The 21,015-nt window shown below is 43.8% G+C and overlaps 1 protein-coding gene across 4 annotated transcripts in view; it reads left to right on the forward strand.

Annotated features, from left to right (window-relative positions):
• Positions 1–21,015, forward strand: part of SLC23A2 (solute carrier family 23 member 2) — a 275,407-nt gene that overhangs the window by 250,718 nt on the left and 3,674 nt on the right. For all 4 annotated transcript variants that reach the window (XM_068274816.1, XM_068274819.1, XM_068274817.1 and 1 more), the window contains 5 exons: positions 8,494–8,641; positions 10,123–10,228; positions 16,704–16,833; positions 19,366–19,503; positions 20,324–20,419. In XM_068274816.1, the coding sequence (XP_068130917.1) occupies positions 8,494–8,641; positions 10,123–10,228; positions 16,704–16,833; positions 19,366–19,503; positions 20,324–20,419 (618 nt within the window). The remainder of the gene's footprint in view (positions 1–8,493; positions 8,642–10,122; positions 10,229–16,703; positions 16,834–19,365; positions 19,504–20,323; positions 20,420–21,015) is intronic.

Here is a 21,015-nt window from a genome sequence, read left to right on the forward strand (position 1 = left end):
TCCTAAACAAACCATAAAAACAATTCAAATCAATAAAATGCACGGGGGCTAATAGTCCCACTACACCCACAGATAGAGAGTCACGTATATAATGATATCCAATACTGTAATGACATCAAATGCACATTCGGTAAAGAAAATATATACTGTATATCACAATCACATAGTATTCAAATACCAGCAGACAGAAAAGTAAAGGAGTATAAATACCTCTGAACACTATACATACAGGTACAAATGTTCTGGCATGATGATACAGCCACAATGTGAGTAGCAGCAATAAAGTATAAGGGAGTAAATTACAGATTCTTACTCAATATCCACTTGTGGCGTAGAGGGTGCGTATCCCATGTTCCGTGAACCCACGTCACTTCTCTAGAGTTTAATGAGAGGGCGTCTCGTCCCCTCTTATATTGTCTACCAGTTCGCCGTGTCGTCACTGCTGACACTCGTGCGCAGTAACACCCCTCTCTTCACCCACCTACATCTCTCGCAGCAATTTAATATTACAAGGGCTGGGTACTATTGAGTAAATACTATAACAGTGCCTGGGACATTGATCAAAGTATGCATAAAATGAACAATTAGATACAAATCAATAAATGTTACATCTATAATTGAAAGACCGCAGTGAATATAAAAAAATACAATTTGGCATCAAAAGGGGTAACAGTCAATAGGAGCAAGTCTGGTAATAAGAAGATATTAATTCTCTGCATGTGATATTGAGTTATGTGCAATATCTATTTTGGCCACTAGATGGCACTCTTCTAGTTAACCGACTTACTCCTATTGCATAAATCTGCAGCATGCCGTCCAGATTCGAACCAGTGCAATCTGGACAGCAAGCCATGTTTACAGATGGGCAGCATTTTTTTTTCTACGTGGAAATGCTGGGACTCTGTACATAGTGGAAACGGGCCCTTAGGCTGGGTTTATACAAAAGGTGTCCAGTCCTGTCAGTTTTTGACAGTTGCCATTAGTTATGTATGAGTTTTCTATGGCTTAGTTCACATATAAAAAGTGTACAGTTCCAATCCTGTCAGTGAAAACTGATAGAAAACTGATGCAAAACTGACAGAAATGTACGGATGAGTGTGTGAACCAAGCCTTATACATTTCTTTTCTCTAGCACCTGGAGCTTCCTCTGTCATTTATCACACAGGCTGCTACTATCAGCAACGTATTGCCCAGGCTGTGACCAGTCAGTGGAAGTTGTAGCTCAAGATGCACCCATCCTTTGAGAGCGTTTCCCAGACTTTCCCTGCAGTCTCATGTTGCATGTAGAGGTTTGCTCAGAGGTTACTCTTTACATTAGCTGGGGAACACTGGGCATGGCTGCACATAATAAACATGATGCTTGATCCTGATGTGGGAAATTGTGTACCACTGTGAACAAAGTTTTGCACCCATCTGCTGTAGAAAGATGGAGAGAAGCTCTGTCTGATTCTCCAGGTTATCCTATGATCTCTTACTACAGCAGCCTGAGAGAATCCCTGGCAGGCACACATTTTGCTGAGTGTTTCCCAGCTGAGCAGGATGTAGCCACTGTAGTGACCAATAGGCACAATTTTCCCATTTAAAGTCAGAGCAGTGAGCTCGTAAAATCTAATTAGTTATTCAAACTAGTACAAATAGATATTTTTTATAAATACTGTATATACTCGAGTAAAGGTTTAGAAATTTAGGTCTGATTCACTTCATAAAAAGATAGGGGTCGACTTATACACGGGTCACAGGCAGCGCTGAGCACACTGAGTAATGTGTGTACTATTAGTGACATTCCCATTTGCAGCAATGTACCCAGTGGTAAGTGATACTTTGAGGAAAGGAAATGCCAAAAAAGCACAGGACTGAAAGTCCCGGCCACGACTATTAACAAGGAAAGGGGCAGGAGGAAACACTGGGCTGCATAAAAGGGAGAGAATAACTGCAGCACTTGGGGGCCTGGAGGAGGTATTGGCTGCACTTAACGGACAGGAGGCGTTAATGCTTGCAATACTGTATGCAGTGCACTCATTAAACCCTCCTGAGCCCCAAGAGTAGCAATTAACTTTGCTGGGTAGACTTAAAGTGAACCTTAAGCCAGAAAAAAAGAGTTTTAATCACCTGGGCCTTCTACCAGCTTTAATACTAGCTTTTTCCGCATTCCCGACTAATTAGCGCTATTGCGGGCCGCAATGTGTACAAAAATACGCGTTGCCGCATTACAAACGCATAGATATGCGGCAACGTGTATTTTTGTTTGCGTTACGCCCCGCAATAGCGCTAATTACAGTCGGGAATGTGGAAAAAGCTACGCGTGGCCAGTCCTGACGGGCCTGTCATCAAAAACGAAACTAGCTGGCAGCGGGGGACCAGAGGATTAGTGTGTGGCTGCGAGGGCACAGGACTGCTGCAGGGGGCTGGTAGAAGCCCCAGGTGAGTAAAACTCATTTTTTTTCTGGCTCAAGTGCCTCTTTAAGCCTCATACACACATAAGACCATAGTCTTTGGAAAATGAAAGATCACAGACCAATTTTACCCCCTTCCATGTAGTATGAGAGCCATACCTACACAGTCTATTCTATGGAGCTGAACTCTCCATCAGACAGAAATCTTTGCAAGATGCTGCACACAAAGATGCTGTAGACATTCAAAAGATCAGTATCTGCAAAAGATCTGTTCCTGCAAAAGATCTGTTCCCGCAAAATTCATTCATAGTCTATGATATCTGCAGATCATCATACACACCTTGTTTAACAGACATTCATCTGCAGATCAGATCCACCAGGATGGATTTTCAGATCTGCAGATGAATGTCAGTTAAACAAGGTATGTATGATGATCTGCAGATCTCAGACTATGAATGATCTTTGGCAGGAACGGATCTTTGGCAGGGACGGATCTTTGGCAGGGACGGATCTTTGGCAGGGACGGATCTTTGGCAGGGACGGATCTTTGGCAGGGACGGATCTTTGGCAGGGACGGATCTGCCTGGCAGAGACGGATCTGCCTGGCAGAGACGGATCTGCCTGGCAGAGACGGATCTGCCTGGCAGAGACGGATCTGCCTGGCAGAGACGGATCTGCCTGGCAGAGACGGATCTGCCTGGCAGAGACGGCTCTGCCTGGCAGAGACGGCTCTGCCTGGCAGAGACGGCTCTGCCTGGCAGAGACGGCTCTGCCTGGCAGAGACGGCTCTGCCTGGCAGAGACTGATCTTTTGAATGTATACAGCATCTGTGTGTGCAGCATCTTGCAAAGATTTTTTTCTGATGGAGAGTTCAGCTCCATAGAATAGACTGTGTATGTATGGCTCTCATACTACATGGAAGGGGGTAAAATTGGTCTGTGATCTTTCATTTTCCAAAGACTATGGTCTGATGTGTGTATGTGGCCTTATACTTGAGTCAATAAAAAATTCCAGATTAAAACCACTTAACGACCGCCTAACACAGATAAGCGTCGGCAGGTCGCAAGTGGTTTTGCATGGAAACGCCCGCTTGTTCGAGCGGCCTTTTCATGTCCGTTCACGGAGGGTGTCTCCCGCAGCAGCGCCGTAAAGGAGATCGGCGATTCCCGGCCTCTGATTGGCCGGGGATCGCCAGCATCTGATAGGTTGAAGCCTACCCTTGACGGCGCAGGACGGATAACCGTCCTGCGCAGCCCATAGCCTGCAGGAGAAGCAGGTATGGGCAGAGAGGGCGGAAATCACTGCGGAGGGGGGCTTTGAGGAGCGCCCCCCCAGCAAGGCAGAGATAGCCGGCGGCGATCAGACCCCCCCCCCCCCCAGCAGGACATTCCCCTAGTGGGGAAAAAAGGGGGGGAAGTCTGGTCACCCTGGCTGAAATACGATCTGTGCTGTGGGCTGGAGAGCCCACGCAGCACAGTTCTAAAGAAAACAGGCTGGTCCTTAAGTGGTTGAGAGGGTTTAATTTTGGAGTCGACTTATACACCAGGTCGACTTGTATTCAAATATATACAGTATTTATTTTTACACAATTGGATTCAATATAGTGCACAATAACAAGAACCCCAGCCCCTCTAGCAGATGACAAGATGCACACAGATCTCCTTATTCATCCTGCATTAGAGATGGTGAAAAGAATGCAGATAAATCCTTGCATGCTAATTGAATGTGAATTGTATTCAGCTTGGTGTTGGGCCAATTAAAATCAACAAGAAGTGAACTTGATTAGTCCAGTTTGAAGCTGCAAGTTGCATTACTTTTACATTTAAGCTGCAATTATTAACCCGTCATTGGCCATCTCTGTGCTGCACATTTAGCAAAGCTTCAGATGCCAGCAGCTGTCATGGGACTATGTTCTGGAATTGTACAGAATGATGGGCATTTGTGTTTCTGGGAACTACTTGCATTGTGGAATCGAATAGTTGAAGGTTTGTGCTTTTCTGCACTAGTACAGTATGGTAATAGCAAGTTCCTCTACACTTACCTATGATACTTGTAAATCTGTAGCATTACCCCCTTCCCTTTAGGATTCATTCGTACTGGAGATCATACTGTATTTAGTGTTTGGTGCTTTCACATTTACACATGCATGGAGTAACCATGATCTAAATTGTAACTTAAAAAAGACCCAGCTATTTTTACAACACATAATACAAGGCTTTTCAACCTGTGGTACGCATACCACCGGTAGTACTTTACTGTTGGCCCGGTGGTACACAACAGGTTTGCCTGCCACTTTATTGGTCGCCTGCCACTTGTCCTAGTCCTGTCCTGCCTCCACAAACTTTGGCTCCCCCTCCCTCGCTCCTTGCTGTGCTGCTTTGCGGCATACTTCAGACCTCCGATCAGTGGGGAAGAGACAGCCAGTGATGGCACGTATACAGAAAGTGACATCACTGCTCACTACATGTATTTGAAGTATATGTGCCGTCACCGTGCACTGTTTGCCTGGCTGTCTCTTCACTGCGGCAGGCTTACCGATTATCTGAGGTGTGAACTATTCCGCAAGGCAGCACAGCAAGCAGTGAGCGAGGGGGGAGCCAAAGTTTGCGGCGAGTCACTGCTCAGCTCTCTGGTGGTGGGGCCAGGTTACCTATAATTGGGGGGGGGGGGGGGGGGGGGGAGTACATATTGCCATTACTGACAATTTGTAGGCTAGGAATCTAATTGTAGTCTTTTCCCCCACCAATGCCTCCTACTTTTCCCCTCCCATATGCCCTCTTTTCTTAAAGGACTTACGAGGCGAACACAAAAAAAAAAGTTAATTACCTCATGGCCATTGCAGTGCTCCTAGCAGACTATCAGCGCCTGGCCTGTCACTGTGTGGCCCTCTGTTAGCATTATCCAAGCTGTACGCCCTATCAATTTGTGATCAAAAACGCCCCTTTAAAAAAATCCTGCGTCTGCACAGTTCTTAGCCGCTAGTGCGGCTGCGCAGGTTCTCTGGCCTGTCCCCGGCCCGTCCTCGCTCCCTTCACTCAGCTCTGTACATCATGTGGGCGTGCCTGCACGGCCGCCCACGTGACTGATTGGCCAGGCGCTGATAGTCTGCTAGGAGCACTGCAATGGCAATGAGGTAATTAACTTTTTTTTTTTGTGTTCGCCTCGTAAGTCCTTTAAGGTGTACCTTTAAGAAAAAAGTGCCCCTGGAGGGTACTTACCTCGGGCGGGGGGAGGCCTTTGGATCCTAAAGAGGCTTCCTCCTTCCTCCTCAGTAGAGGGGATCCAGCAGTGGGAGCCCCAAAGTTCTCCTTGTCGGTGTGTGCGCATGCGCAGTAGCTGCTCTCCATTCAGGCTCCAGCAGAAACAGCCAAGCCCGATCGCGTCCAATATACTGCATAGGTACACTGGTGGTACTTGAAAATTTTCAGGTGATAAAAGTGGTACAATTAGTGAAAAGGTTTGAAAGCCCTGACATAATAGACTGAACTCAGCTTTGTCATACAAGAGATTTGAGTTTATTTTGGCTGCACTCCTGGGCATTAGCACGAGTAGTGTCTGTCGTCTCTGTCCCACTACCTCTTCCATAGGCATAAGCATAGATGACTCAATAGTATGGGCATGATGGTTGGGGGAAGGATATATTGTAAGGAGGATCCTCCAGCATTTAGATGTGCCTGAATATCTGCAAACTACCTCATGTATATACAATCCTCTATAATGAAATCCCTGTGTCCTCTCCTGTCCCTGTGTCCGCGTGTTTGCGCTACTGCGCATGTGTAACACGTGGGTGGACGTTGGAGAGCAGGAGGACAGGTGCAGGGGGAGCGCGGCATGGGAAAGGTGGTGGTGAGGGGGGTCGCGGCTGAGTCCTAGCGCCCGTTTTAAATGAGGCAGGCTTATGCCTAGTAAATAAATAAATGTATATAGTGCCAGTTTTCATTGTGTGAAATAAGCAGCATTTCCCTGCATCCGGAGCTTGCCGTCTGAATTGCATGGCTATGTGATTTTGATTAAACTGTGACTTCACAGCAGCAAGGGTGCCACGCCCGATTTGGAAATAGGCCGTTAGGCTGGTCAATTGGACTCCCACACAAACAAAACCAAACTCACTGGCCTTGAGGCTGGATTGTGGGAGGTGCTGAAGTGGTGTGACCCAGTAAAATTACTTGCGCAAAAAGTGGGATCAGCGCATCACCAGGCGCCTCCGAATGGCCTCCGATCAGAGATGCGCTGAGCCCCCCCAGAGACTGCAAACGCACCTTGAACCCAAACAGAGGCTCTGCATATACACCAAAAGCAAAGCTGTTAAGTGGGAGCGGCTGACCAAAAATGAATTAAAAGCTGTTACAGGAAACCAACATCCTCCAGTGGTAGACAGGTCATGTGTATGCTAGGTGTGTATTTTATCCCATAAGTGGGGCTTGCACTCTTTTGCAGGTAGGCACTCATCTGTTTTTAAGTAGCGCTGTTCATTTCCTTGCTATGCAGTAAAATTACTTATAACTACTAACCCTTTGCACACTCATTTGTACATATAAGAACTTTTACATACAGCAATCAAAGTGCTGTTAGCTTTATTATTATTATAAGTATCCGTAAAAGAAACGTATTTCTGCCCAGTTATTGCCATTGATGAGCCATTGTGAGTTTGTGAGCAAAGGGTTGTTGTGTATACCTCACCTTGCAGAAAAAGACAGTGGGTGGGCCATTCTTCCTACAGTCATGCTGGGCTTTCCACACACTGTTCTGTACTGGGAGTCCCCGGGTTACATATGCCCTTAGTTACAAACAACCTGCCAATACAAACAGAATGCCCGTTGTAATTATGTCAATTCCACATTGTAGGAGGAGAAGACTGAGGGTGTGTCAAAGCTGAGTGGGACATTTTAGGTGGGGAGTAAACAACATGGGAGACACAGGGTAGCACAGTAGTGGTACACTAGAGGGCACAGGAAGGCACAGTGTTCCAACATACAAATTCAACTCAAAAACAAGCTTAAAGGCCCTCTAGAATGGCTCTACTGTAACATCCTTTGTTGTTCATTAATTGTTCGCTTTAAAGGGCCACTGAAGCGAGAAAGAAAAGTAGGCTACCATATTTTTTCCCTTTTAAACAATACCAGATACCAGTTGCCTGTCAGCCCTGCTGGTCTAGTTGGCTGCGGTAGTGTCTAAATAACACCAGAAACAAGCATGCAGCTAATCTTGTCAGATCTGACAATAATGTCAGAAACCCCTGAATTGCTGCATGCTTGTCCAGGGTCTATGGCTAAAAGTATTAGAGGCAGAGGATCAGCAGGATAGCCAGGCAACTGGTATTGTTTAAAATGAAATAAATATGACAGTCCTCACATCCCCTCAGTTGAGGTGTCCTTTAAGGGGACAGATTTAACCTTATACAATACTAGGTGTAGAGGAGCTCTGGTTATTTCCATACTGTGTCAGATCTATATATTGGTGCCTATCCACCATACAATCTTGCTTGTACAAGCTTACCAAATCTATGCAGGAAAACAGTAAACTGAATGATAATACTTTGTTCCCTGATATGACATTGATGTGGTAAGATTGTATCATCGATAGGAACCTTTTGAGTTATGAATTTAAGCTGATTATATCAGGCAGAGAAAAAAACAACTTTAATGTAAAAATCAGTTTTGTGTTTGTTTAGCTTTAACGTAACAAAAATTTCCCAGCTGTTAATGCTGATGGAATATTAACCAGTCCCATGTATAGAAAATTCCAGTAAGTAATCATGCTGCTATAAACTCTTCTGTACGTGATATTCCCATGCTGCTTTGCTGATGTAACAGCTCAGGTCTCTCTAGGCCATGGGCATTTGTCTTCTTTTATTGTCCAGGATGCTGGTGGATTTATTGCATATTAATTTGTAGGTGAAAGGGCCTTAAAAAATGACTGTCATTGTTACATGGCATTGCAGTGTGATTTTGGTGCCAGTAGGCACTGTTAACATAATAATGACTCAAAGTGTTTTGACCACATTCATTTTGTAAGTATGTGTGATCTCTTGGTTGAGTGACCTTGCATGAACAGAACCTCTTGGACATCACGACTGATCCATGTGTTTTCTCCTACGCAGTTCAGTGGGGCCTTCCCACTGTGTCCGCTGCCGGGGTCATTGGAATGCTAAGTGCTGTAGTATCAAGTATTATTGAATCTATTGGGGATTACTATGCCTGCGCTCGCCTCTCCTGTGCCCCGCCTCCTCCAATCCATGCCATTAACAGGTGCGTTTGGTTTTTTTGTTGTTGTTTCCTGAAATATTTACAATTTTGCGAATATGAGCTTCCTATTAAATTCTTCTAGCCTGTGAAAATTTGAGGAAAAGTAGGTAGTTTATTTTATCTCTAGTTTCAAAAAAGGTTTTTATTGATGAGAAAAGAGCAAAATCGAATAAAAAGCAATTTCACCAGAGGAAACCACGCAGGGGCAAACGTGAAACAAAAGAGAAAATTCTAATTGGTGAAGTATGACGAATTAAGGCGAGAATATAAAAACTGTGCATGACAGCGTTAGTCAGCACATGGGGTGGCTCAAGGTTGGTGCACACTTCCTCCATTTGAGCCAACTAACTTATACATACATAAAGATGAGGTTGTGTTGGGAAAGCGTGAAGGGGGGGCAAAACATGTTAGAGAAAGGGAAGGGCAGATTGGCCGGTCTCCGGGGTCCACAGAATAATGAGGGTAAGGGGGTGGTGTCACAATGATCAATACTGTCACAAAAAAGGAAAACTTTAAAAAGAAGAAAGGGCATAAGCCAATGTGATTTGCCGTGAGATCCATATGCTCCACGTTCAGTGAACATTTGGCAGCGTATCCTTGACTTTGGGGAGAACATGCTCACTAAGGATTAACTTTAATGAGCCAAAAACAGCATCGCAAGAAAGAAACTGAGACTTGCAGATAACTGGCAGGTGTCACTTGGCTAAGGCAATTTTATTTCAAAACTACACATCACACATTAACAAATCGCACTTTGGATAAAATGGCAACTTCTAATGGCCAAATTTGGCGAGCCCCCTTCATCAGGCTGATTACCTGCTATTCCATGCTATTCCATTTTAGCTTCTTATGAGGCTACGTTCACATTGAGAGTTGCGGGAATGCAGCAGAATGAGAAAACAGCACTGCGTGTTACATCGCACCGTTAATGCATACGTTTTGGGGTACCGCAGTGCATTGGGATGTCACACACCGTTGTATTGTAACACACCCGCCATACTGTGACCATTGCATTGCAGCCAGCCGTTTATTAATGCGGCCGTTATGCCGCACCCCAATACACCATTGTGAACGTAGCCTAACTATATACTGAAGCTGCTAGAGTGCGGGGGATTGTTTACAAAGACGGGTACACCCAGTTAGGCACAGGTCATATGAACATTATTTGGGGGGTAAAAAAAAGCTGGTGGGCTTTATTAATTTTGGCAAGTATGCACTATTTACCCTGTGCAAATAATTTGTCCATTCACTTTAATTCCCACCCCGAATAGGAAGATAGCGATGGCTCGCACCACATGACCATCAGAGAAACTAAGCTGTCTTGGCAGTTAAGTATTCACTGAATGCCGAAGTGAAACGTAATTGTTCATTCATATCAAAGCTGTTTTTTTACTCTGTAAATCTGAGCTGCCAGCTAAACTTATTCTGTGGAGACTTTTCCTGCAAGGCACTTAATGTTGCACATACCTGACGTTCTTTTTCAGGGGGATTTTCATTGAAGGCCTGTCCTGTGTTATGGATGGGGTGTTTGGCACTGGGAATGGATCAACATCTTCCAGTCCCAATATTGGCGTTCTGGGTATAACAAAGGTAAGTTGTCCACAACACATACATGTTTATTCCAAGCTTTGCAGGATTGCTCAGCACTGGTTCAATGAAAGACCTTGTGTTGTATTATGGAGGACAGTTTTACATTAGGGGAAATGTAATTCAGTGTTTATTCCTGAAAATCTAGTTTGACAGTCATCTTATTATTTTCTCTTAATAATTACTTCAAAGGGAGAGGGAAAATGTTGCTGGTGTTGTTTTGTTTAAGGCATACATGTCAAACTTCAAATCTGGCCCTCTGAGCCATCACATTTGGCCCTCAGATGGTTTCCCCACTTTGCATTATGTTTGGCCCACTCTAGACCACCAGAGAAGCTGTATTGGAGGGCAAGCCCTGGATCACAAGGGAAGCCATATGGGGAGGGGGCAGAACTAGATACCAGGGAGCTGTGTAGGAGAGGGAAAGAAGGGGGCTACTAGACACCAGGAAACTGTATAGGGAAGGGAGGGGTGCACTAAACAGAGAATTGTATAGATGAGAGGACCACTAAACATCATGGACCTGTATAGGGGATGAAGGGGGAGGGCAATGAGACAACAGTGAACTTTTATATAAGGGAGAGAGGTGGCCTCTAGACATTGAGGTCGGCCCATGACTTGGTTCCAGAGCTCAATTTCGGCCCACTTTATATTTGAGTTCGACACCCCTGGTTGTGTACCTATAGCAAGAAATAGGGGTATTCTTCGGAGGGGGAAGCCTCTGGATACTCATCCCACCTTTCCAGCGCTGGGACCCTTCCTAGTTCCCACAGGCGCTCTACCACTGTCCTGCTCTGCTTTCTTTGGAGAAAGCCATGTTGGGTCGGGTACGCGCTACTGAGCAAGACCCAATCAGGCTCAACTATTTTTGCTGGTGCACATGTGCACGGAGGCCACTCTTCAAGGTCCCAGTGCAGGAGCAGGCTAATGTACAAGCATGGGGGAAGCCTTTTTAGGCACACCTTTTCCGATATCTGATTTTTATTTATCTGTATTTTTTTTTTTTTTTTGAAAGTCACAGGTTAACTTTAAGTTTATAACACACCTGGTGGCAATAAATAAAACTATGATAGTATACCTAAAGATGGCCATGCTCTATTACATTTTTTAGATCTTTTTTTTTCAACGAGAGAAATCTAATTGATTTTACCACTTGATCCAATAATCAGAAAAATAAAACCAATAGACCATACACCTATCATCAGTTTTTCCAAAAATATGATGCATCGAAAACAGATGATCGAATAACACTAACACACACACACACACACACAAAAGTATTCGGCCCCCTTGAAGTTTTCCACATTTTGCCATATTACTGCCACAAACATGCATCAATTTTATTGGAATTCCACATGAAAGACCAACACAAAGTTGTGTACACATGGTAAGTGGAACGAAAATCATACTTGATACCAAACGTTTTTTACAAATAAAAAAACTTCAAAGTGGGGTGTGCGTAATTATTCATCTCCCTGAGTCAATCCTTTGTAGAACCACCTTTTGCTGCAATTACAGCTGCCAGTCTTTTAGGGTATGTCTCTACCCGCTTTGCACATCTAGAGACTGAAATCCTTGCCCATTCTTCTTTGCAAAACAGCTCCAGCTCAGTCAGATTAGATGGACAGCGTTTGTGAACAACAGTTTTCAGATCTTGCCACAGATTCTCGATTGGATTTAGATCTGGACTTTGACTGGGCCATGCTAACACATAGATATGTTTTGTTTTAAACCATTCCATTGTTGCCCTGGCTTTATGTTTAGGGTCATTGTCCTGCTGGAAGGTGAACCTCCGTCCCACTCTCAAGTCTTTTGCAGTCTCCAAGAGGTTTTCTTCCAAGTTTGCCCTGTATTTGGCTCCATCCATCTTCCCATCAACTCTGACCAGCTTCCCTGTCCCTGCTGAAGAGATGCACCCCCCGAGCATGATGCTGCCACCACCATATTTGACAGTGAATAAACATACATATATCCAGGCACATCGCCTCTAGTTAGGACATTAAATAAATTATTAGGGAAAGGGAGGTGCTGAAGGGGGTGTGGCTAGAAAACAGCAAAATCTATTAACCCTTCGCACACTCACATGCAAATGTTCAAACAATTGCATTCACAGATTCACTCATCCAGGCACAACTGTTATCCCTACAGCTAAATTAAAAGCCAGGGTTTTAGTTCACAGAAGAATGCATTCTTATGCTTAATCACCTATACTGCGCAGAAGTACCCAGGTAAACATAGGTGTCCTAACTCTGGCCCTGTAACATGCATAGTGCAGACATGCAAACACATTCATTGCATCAAACCTATCAATGGATTAGGAGCACACATCCTAACTTCCTCTCCTGGGAAAGACAAGTGCATCTTACCAATCGCACAAGGGAGCTAATGTTATGTGTCCATGTGCACTATGCGCATACACCAGCATAAGCTGTCTGCATGCTGACAAACATACAGGGGAAGGGGGGAGTGCACCGAATTGGACCCTAGCCACAGGGGTCAATGATAAGAATAAACATACATATATCCAGGCACATCGCCTCTAGTTGTAGTATGTAGTATGTTTACCTGGGTACTTCTGCGCAGTATAGGTGATTAAGCATAAGAATGCATTCTTCTGTGAACTAAAACCCTGGCTTTTAATTTAGCTGTAGGGATAACAGTTGTGCCTGGATGAGTGAATCTGTGAATGCAATTGTTTGAATATTTGCATGTGAGTGTGCGAAGGGTTAATAGATTTTTTCATATTTGACAGTGGGGATGGTGTGTTCAGAGTGATGTGCAGTGTTAGTTTTCTGCCACACATAGCGTTTTGCATTTTGGCCAAAAAGTTCCATTTTGGTCTCATCTGACCAGAGCACCTTCTTCCACATGTTTGCTGTGTCCCCCACATGGCTTGTGGCAAACTGCAAATGGGACTTCTTATGCTTTCTGTTAACAATGCCTTTCTTCTTGCCACTCTTCCATAAAGGCCAACTTTGTACAGTGCACGACTAATAGTTGTCCTATGGACAGAGTCTCCCACCTGAGCTGTAGATCTCTGCAGCTCGTCCAGAGTCACCATGGGCCTCTTGACTGGATTTATGATCAGCGCTCTCCTTGTTCGGCCTGTGAGTTTAGGTGGATGGCCTTGTCTTGGTAGGTTTACAGTTGTGCCATACTCCTTCCGATGCTTAAGGTTTATTTACCACAGGTACAAACAGACATTGCAGGCATAGGGAGAAAAAAGAAAAGTCTAACAGCCGTTTCACGAGCCGATAGCTAGCTTCCTCAGAGTCTCTGAGGTCTCTGAGGAAGCTAGCTATAGGCTCGTGAAACGGCGGTTAGACTTTTCTTTTTTCTCCCTATGCCTGCAATGTCTGTTTGTACCTGTGGTAAATAAACCTTAAGCATCAGCTTGAGTGCCCAGTGCTGGTTTTCTTCCCATTACCAGTATTGATGTTTATGCTGTGAGCACCAAGACAGCTTCGGAAAATCAAGGTACTGTGCAGCAGCCTCTTGGGTGCCAGCCTCTCTTGGAATTTTTCTTTTTGCTATTATTGCCATACTCCTTCCATTTCTCAATGATCGCTTGAACAGTGCTCCGTGGGATGGTCAAGGCTTTGGAAATCTTTTTGTAGCCTAAGCCTGCTTTAAATTTCTCAATAACTTGATCCCTAACCTGTCTGGTGTGTTCTTTGGACTTCACGGTGTTGCTGCTCCCACTATTCTCTTATGGCCCATACTCACGGGCAACTGTTTTGGCCTGTCGCCAGCACACGTGAGCATACACACTGCAGAGGGACCTGGCAACTGATGCGGCGGAAGCTGTCGCCCCTCCCCCCGCCGGAAGCCCAATGTTTTCCTATCTTGTTGCTGTCGCTAGTCCGCGTACTCACGCGGACTAGCGACAGTTGCGGCGGAGTTGCGGCGGCGACTGTCGCCAGGCGATTGAGCGGTTCAATCGCCTGGCGACATCAGCGACGAGCGACAGTTCGGGGTGCGCGCCCGTGCAACGCCGTATACTCACGGGCGACCTGTCGCCACAACATGCGCGCGCCGCGTGTTGCGGCGACAATTGTAGCCCGTGAGTATGGGCCATTAGACAACCTCTGAGGTCGTCACAGAGCAGCTGTATTTGTCCTGACATTAGATTACACACAGGTGCACTCTATTTAGTCATTAGCACTCATCAGGCAATGTCTATAGGCAACTGACTGCACTCAGACCAAAGGGGGCCGAATAATTATGCACACACCACTTTGCAGTTATTTATTTGTAAAAAAATGTTTGGAATCATGTATGATTTTCGTTCCACTTCTCTTGTGTACACCACTTTGTGTTGGTCTTTCATGTGGAATTCCAATAAAATTGATTCATGTTTGTGGCAGTAATATGACAAAATGTGGAAAACTTCAAGGGGGCCGAATACTTTTGCAACCCACTGTATATACATTTTATTATTTATTGTATTTATAAAGCGCCAACATATTACGTAGCGCTGGACATTAATTTAGGTTACAGACAATATTTAGGGGTGACAAACAGCAATATGACAATACAGGGATAGAAGAAAACCAGATCAAACAGCACAGTATGAGAACAAGGTAATGCTTAGTCAGTCACTGGATGGAGCATGGAGATTAGGCAAGTTAGGTTCACTCAAATGCATAGGATGGGTTTACAGTTATGAAGGTGCATAATCAGGTAGGACACAAGAGGAGGAGGTCCCTGCCCAAAGGCTTACAATCTAGAGCAGTGATGGCTAACCTTGGCACTCCAGCTGTGACAAAACTACAAATCCCATCATCCCTCTGCCCCCCAAGTTATGCTTAGAGCTGTCAGAGTATTGCAATGTCTCATGGGACTTGTAGTTCCAGCACAGCTGTAGTGCCAAGGTTAGCCATCACTGATCTAGAGGGAGAAGTAGGGACATGAGAGGTTAGGGTAGGGATATATATATATATATATATATATATATATAAATATATATATATATATATATATAAATATAAATATATATATATATATATATATATATATATATATATATATATATATATATAGACACACACACACACACACACACACATATTATGATTTTTCTTACATATCTGATGAGATCTTTATCGGGAAAAAAATGGAAAAATGTAAAATTTTTATCAATAAAAGAAGTGTTTTGTTTTTTTTTACGGAAAAAAATGGGGGAAATCAATGACTTGATTGTATCATGTATGGAATCCTTAAAGTGAATGGGAACCGCTTCTAAAAAAAATAAGCCAGAGATTTGCCTAAGGAGAGGGAAGGCTCTGCGTCCTACAGAGCCTTCCTCCTTCTCCTCTCTCAGTCCCTGTTCTAGCACTGGCTCCTCCATAGGAGTATTCTAACAATTTGGTCAAATACTGCTCTCTCCGCCGCCAAAGGAGGCTTCGGAAGTCTTTGAGAGCCCGAGTCCTCCCGAAGACGGGCCGCTCCATACTGCGCACATGTGAGCGCCCTCTCTCACGCACTCGCGCATGCGCAGTATGGAGCCACCTGTCTTCGGGAGGACTCTGCTCCTGAAGACTTCCAAAGTCCCCCTTGGCGGGGGATCCAAATGGAGGTGCCACTGCTGCAACGAGGGCAGCGGGAGAGGAGAGGGAAGGCTCTATATAGGACCCAGAGCCTTCCCTCTCCTTAGATGTGTATCCGTGGTTTTTTTTTTTCACGATTCCCAATTACTTTAATTAAAGAGGAACTGTAACCAACGATTGAACTTCGTTCCTATCCAATGATACCTTTTTATCAAATAGATCATCAGGGGGGTCTGTATGGCTGATATGGTTAAACTCCCTCCCACAGTGTGATGTCAGGACCTAGGTCCTGACAACTTCCTGTCTTTGTACCTTGGTGCAATGCGGAAATAATTGTTTTTTTCCCAACTGCCAAGCAGCCAATATCTTCCTCTGTGAATAAGTATATCTATTGAAAAAACAACAACCTTTTATGCTAGGTACACACCATACAATTTTCTGACAGATTTACCGTCAGATTGATTAATTCCGACAGGTCTGATCTGTTTTCCGATCGATTTTCCATTTACTTCTTGAAAATCGACCTTTTGGAAATAATTGATCTGACAATAAATCTATCAGGAAATTGTATGGTGGGTACCCAGCATTAGGCTGTTGCATTTTTAGGGGGTGGGGCTATAGATAACGGTACTGTCTGGCTTTTTTTTTTTTTTCATGTCTTCCAGCAGTAAAGATAATTATGTGCAGGCTGATTGTGGATCAAACAATATGAGCAAATTACATGGCGAATATCAATCATTTCTTGGTCTCTCTTTTATTTTTTAACTTCTCACTTTGCAATGTATTATTTTTTTTTTTATGCTAAAGTTCCTCTTAAAGCGCAGATGCTAGCTGTAAACCCCCGCAGCTATGGTACCATTGTAATATGCTGGAACTTCAAAAATAGCAAGTGTTTGTGATATTTGTGTGTATTCATTGCCTGTTCCCAGGTTGCCAGTCGCCGGGTCATTCAGTATGGTGCTGCCTTCATGATACTGCTGGGCATGATTGGGAAGTTCAGTGCCCTCTTTGCCTCTCTGCCAGATCCGGTCCTTGGAGCCTTGTTTTGCACCTTGTTTGGTAAGTCATTGCTTTTTCCTGTGCTCAGGATGATGAATGAATATAACAAAGGTGGAAACAGAATACCTTTGGCATGAGCCTTCAGTACATCTTGCTTCCTCTCTTCCCGAGATGCAGATGCTGCGCAGGTCAGTCAGATGCATCCATGCTGATACCTGAAGTATGCAGAATTATAGTTGCCAGGCTACATTTCCTAGCATTCCTTCATTACAGTAGAAACCATGGGAGATATTCACAAAACAATGTTACATTTTCACTAACTGGCATGATTGCACTGAGAATTTACCTTGGTCCATTTCGAGTTTAGTTGAGCTTTAAGTAATCCTGAATTTGGCTGTAGCCATTATTGGGTGAAGATGTAGGCAAGACAAATAACATTTACTGGTGAAACTGAAAAAAATTAGAATATTGTTTAAACTTCCATTTATTTCAGTAATTCAACTTAAAAGGTGGAACTAATATTTGAAATATGCTCATTACATGCAAAGCGAGATACTTCAAGCCTTTATTTGTTATAGTTTTGATGATTATGGCTTACAGCTTATGAGAACCCCAAAATCAAAATCTCATACCATTAGAATATTGTGAAAATGTTTAATATTCTAGGCTCAAAGTTTTACACTGTAATCAGCTAATTAATCCAACTCCTACAAAGGGTTCCTATTTCATAGATTAGTTTTAGCTTTAACCACTTGAGGCTTGTCAAACAGCTTTTGTTCTGAAACAAGTTGAAACAACTAAAAAAAAGTATTTTGCTATTGTTCAAAAAGCTGATAAGACTGATAAGAAGTCAATCCAACAGTTGGATTGACTTCTTATCAGTCTTATCAGCTTTTTGAACAATAGCAAAATACTTTTTTTTAGTTAAAGACAAAAGAAATACCGAGAGCCCAATATAGTGTAGTATGCAAAGCAAGGGGTTGGAAATGAAAAGTATATAATGTATATACTCACAAACGTGGGTTACCTCCTAGGTAACCACTGTATAGGCAGGTGAGGAGATTAGACCTGTCCTCAATCAGGATTAAAAGTCGCTCTCTGTAGATAAGGAAATAAGGGGCAACACCCCTCCACCAGGGGTGGTTATTGATAATGTAAGAGTGAACAGAGGCGCCAGCAGGATAAAAGGTTCTAAAAGGCTTAAAATCCCTCAGGAGGTGGTGGTGGACTCTCCTCCCCGAAGCAGACAAGATACCATCAGTTTTATGACAACAGGTTTATTAATATACTCCAAAACCAACAATGCAACGCGTTTCACGGGTATGTTCCCGCTTCCTCAGGCAATAAACCGATAGGGGTACACAGTATAGTCTCAAGGTCACGATTAGTGCCTCTGTCTTTTTATCAAATAGATCATCAGGGGGGTCTGTATGTAATCGTGACCTTGAGACTATACAGTGTACTCCTATCTGTTTATTGCCTGAGGAAGCGGGAACATACCCGTGAAACGCGTTGCACTGTTTGTTTTGGAGTATATTTATAAACCTGTTGTCATAAAACTGACGGTATCTTGTCTGCTTCTGGGAGGCGAGTCCACCACCACCTCCTGAGGGATTTTAAGCCTTTTAGAACCTTTTATCCTGCGGGCACCTCTGTTCACTCATACATTACTTTTTTTTTAGTTGTTTTAACTTGTTTCACAACAAAAGTTGTATGGTGCTTAACAGACAAGTTTGGTTTATAGTTGGACAGATAGTTGGTAGGTGTGTATGAACCTTTACAACCCCCCCCCCCCCCCCCCCCAGTGACCAAGCTTTTTTTTTTTTTTTTTTTTTTTTTTACAATTCTGCACTGCACAACTTTAACAGTTTATTACTCAGCTGTACAACTTGGCACCCAAATGATTCTTGCCTCCTTTTCTGCCCACCAACAGAGCTTTCCTGTTGTTGGGCTCTGATTGCTGCTGCCATATGTTTTTTTTTTCTTATTAATTTTTTTGTTATTTTAAATAAAAACACTATTTTTTTTTTTTTTATTTCCTCCTTCCCCCCCGAGATCCACCACTAGAATCACCTCTCATAGGCATCAGCCTTTGAGAGGGATAAGATTGTGAGCCTCTCCTGGGGACAGCCAAGTGACAGCTGTCCCCTGTACAGCGCTGCATTAGATTGCAGCATTGTACAAAAGAAAATTACAGGTTTCCCCCCCTAACAGCCTGCCAGCTCCGATCGCAGCTTTACTCACGAACTTTACTCATCTCGGCTGCATAACTCAGCGGGGAATGCGTGCCTACAGGACCTGACACCAATTAGCATTGGGTGGTCCTGTAGCTGCCACCCTCCCACCGTCAATGGGCGGTTGGGAGGGGGTCAAAGTTGATTTGCTGAAATAAATAGACTCTTCCACAATTTTCAAATGTTTTGAGTTTCACCCGTATATTGCGTTTTTCTACTGTCTGACTCAAAGGGCTTGAGCTGCAGCCACTAGGGTGCGCTCAGTAGGCAATAGCAGTGTTAAGGAGTCTAGCCCATGGACTCCAGCCACTAAATGTACAATGCTTAGACTGGATTTCTTTTTTTTTTTTCTGCACAGGAATGATCACTGCGGTGGGCCTCTCCAATCTTCAGTTTGTGGATTTGAACTCGTCACGCAACCTCTTTGTCCTCGGTTTTTCAATTTTCTTTGGTCTGATGCTCCCCAGCTATTTAAAGCAGAACCCGTTGGTGACAGGTGTGTATAAACCTCAGATTCTCATGAATGGACATTAGTAAGACTGTAACTTGAATCACCACATTTTATCTAGTGCACCGATGTAATCTTACCTCTGAAGGAAAGTTGTTTGTATTTTGCCATGCCATTTATCACTTCAATGTTTCGGGCTCTCTGTCCTGTGGAATGGGTAGTTTTTCTTCTTCCTGGGAGTGTTAAAACACATGCGCAATTCAAAGAAATGTAGCAGATGTATTTACGGCACTGTTTCGACTGATACTTTTTCCTGCTAAATGATTATATTTGTCTGCATGGGATTAATCTGATTCCAGTCAGGGAGGGCTGCAGTCAGGCAGTGTTTTACAGCAGAGTCATGCGTTAATGGTTCTAGTATTACTGTTGTTAGCATTTCATATCTTAAACGCCTGCTTTTGATGACTCTTTGAGGTCCTCTGCACAATGCCCTGTAGTAGTAATTCCTTGAGCATAATGTCTAGAACAGCAGATTTATCCAGGCAATGGTGTTGTAGGCAAGGCTGAGGAGTCCGAGTCAGAGCAATTTTTGGTACCTGGAGTCAGTAGTTTAATAAACTCAGGAGTCGAATGATTTTTTTGTACCCACTCATAGTCCTGGTTGTAAGTGAAACCTTTCATTGCTCTTTTGGTTCCAATGAAACAAGACAAATACAGGAAGGTGGACATCTTTGTGTGTCATCAGGCAGTATGTTACTTCATAGTGTTATGCTATCTCATACAGTCTTCCCTATACATTGTACTGCTGAAATGATAACAGTTGTCTGTGGAAGTACAGTAATCTTGTATAACATCCTTTCTCTTTCAGGTATTGTGGAGATTGACCAGGTATTAAATGTTCTGCTTACAACAGCCATGTTTGTGGGAGGCTCCACAGCGTTCATATTGGACAACACTATTCCTGGTGAGTACCTGCTGGGGAGAGGAAGCCTCATTGTAGAGTGAAAAAAAAAACCATGGCTTAATCCATTCATAGACAGGGATATGAGGGTTGTCAGGAAAGTATCAAACAAGTAAAACAAATAGATACATTCACTTAACAAGATACAAGAAACCTTGTACGGAGGACAATGCCATCTCTGCTCCATTCCCTGCACCCTGGCTCCTCACTCAGCTCTCTCAGCATCTCTTCTACTGTTCACTCTGCCAAATCCTTTATTGGAATCGTCATTAGCTGCCTCGTTGGATTTTCCTGAATCTCATCAACGGTGCAAAACTTCCTATCTTTCAGAGGTGATTTCAGTTTTGGGCAAAGCCGAAAGTCAGTGTCTAGCTTTTTCCAGGCTTTCCAGACCATGAATTGCTTTCAACAGATTCTTAGCCTTGTTTTAAGCCACAGGTGACAAATTCACGGCCTACGGGCCAAATGGCTACTTGCCATTGTATGTGGCAAGTCTGGGTGCAACAACAACCCTCAGGACCCCCCTGTGAAATTAGCATGGGTTTCCCTCCTTTGATTCAAATCCCAACCCTGTGTGGTTGATCAAACACACACCCCTA

The sequence above is a fragment of the Hyperolius riggenbachi genome, chromosome 3 (genome assembly GCF_040937935.1).
Source record: "Hyperolius riggenbachi isolate aHypRig1 chromosome 3, aHypRig1.pri, whole genome shotgun sequence".
NCBI lineage: Eukaryota > Metazoa > Chordata > Amphibia > Anura > Hyperoliidae > Hyperolius > Hyperolius riggenbachi.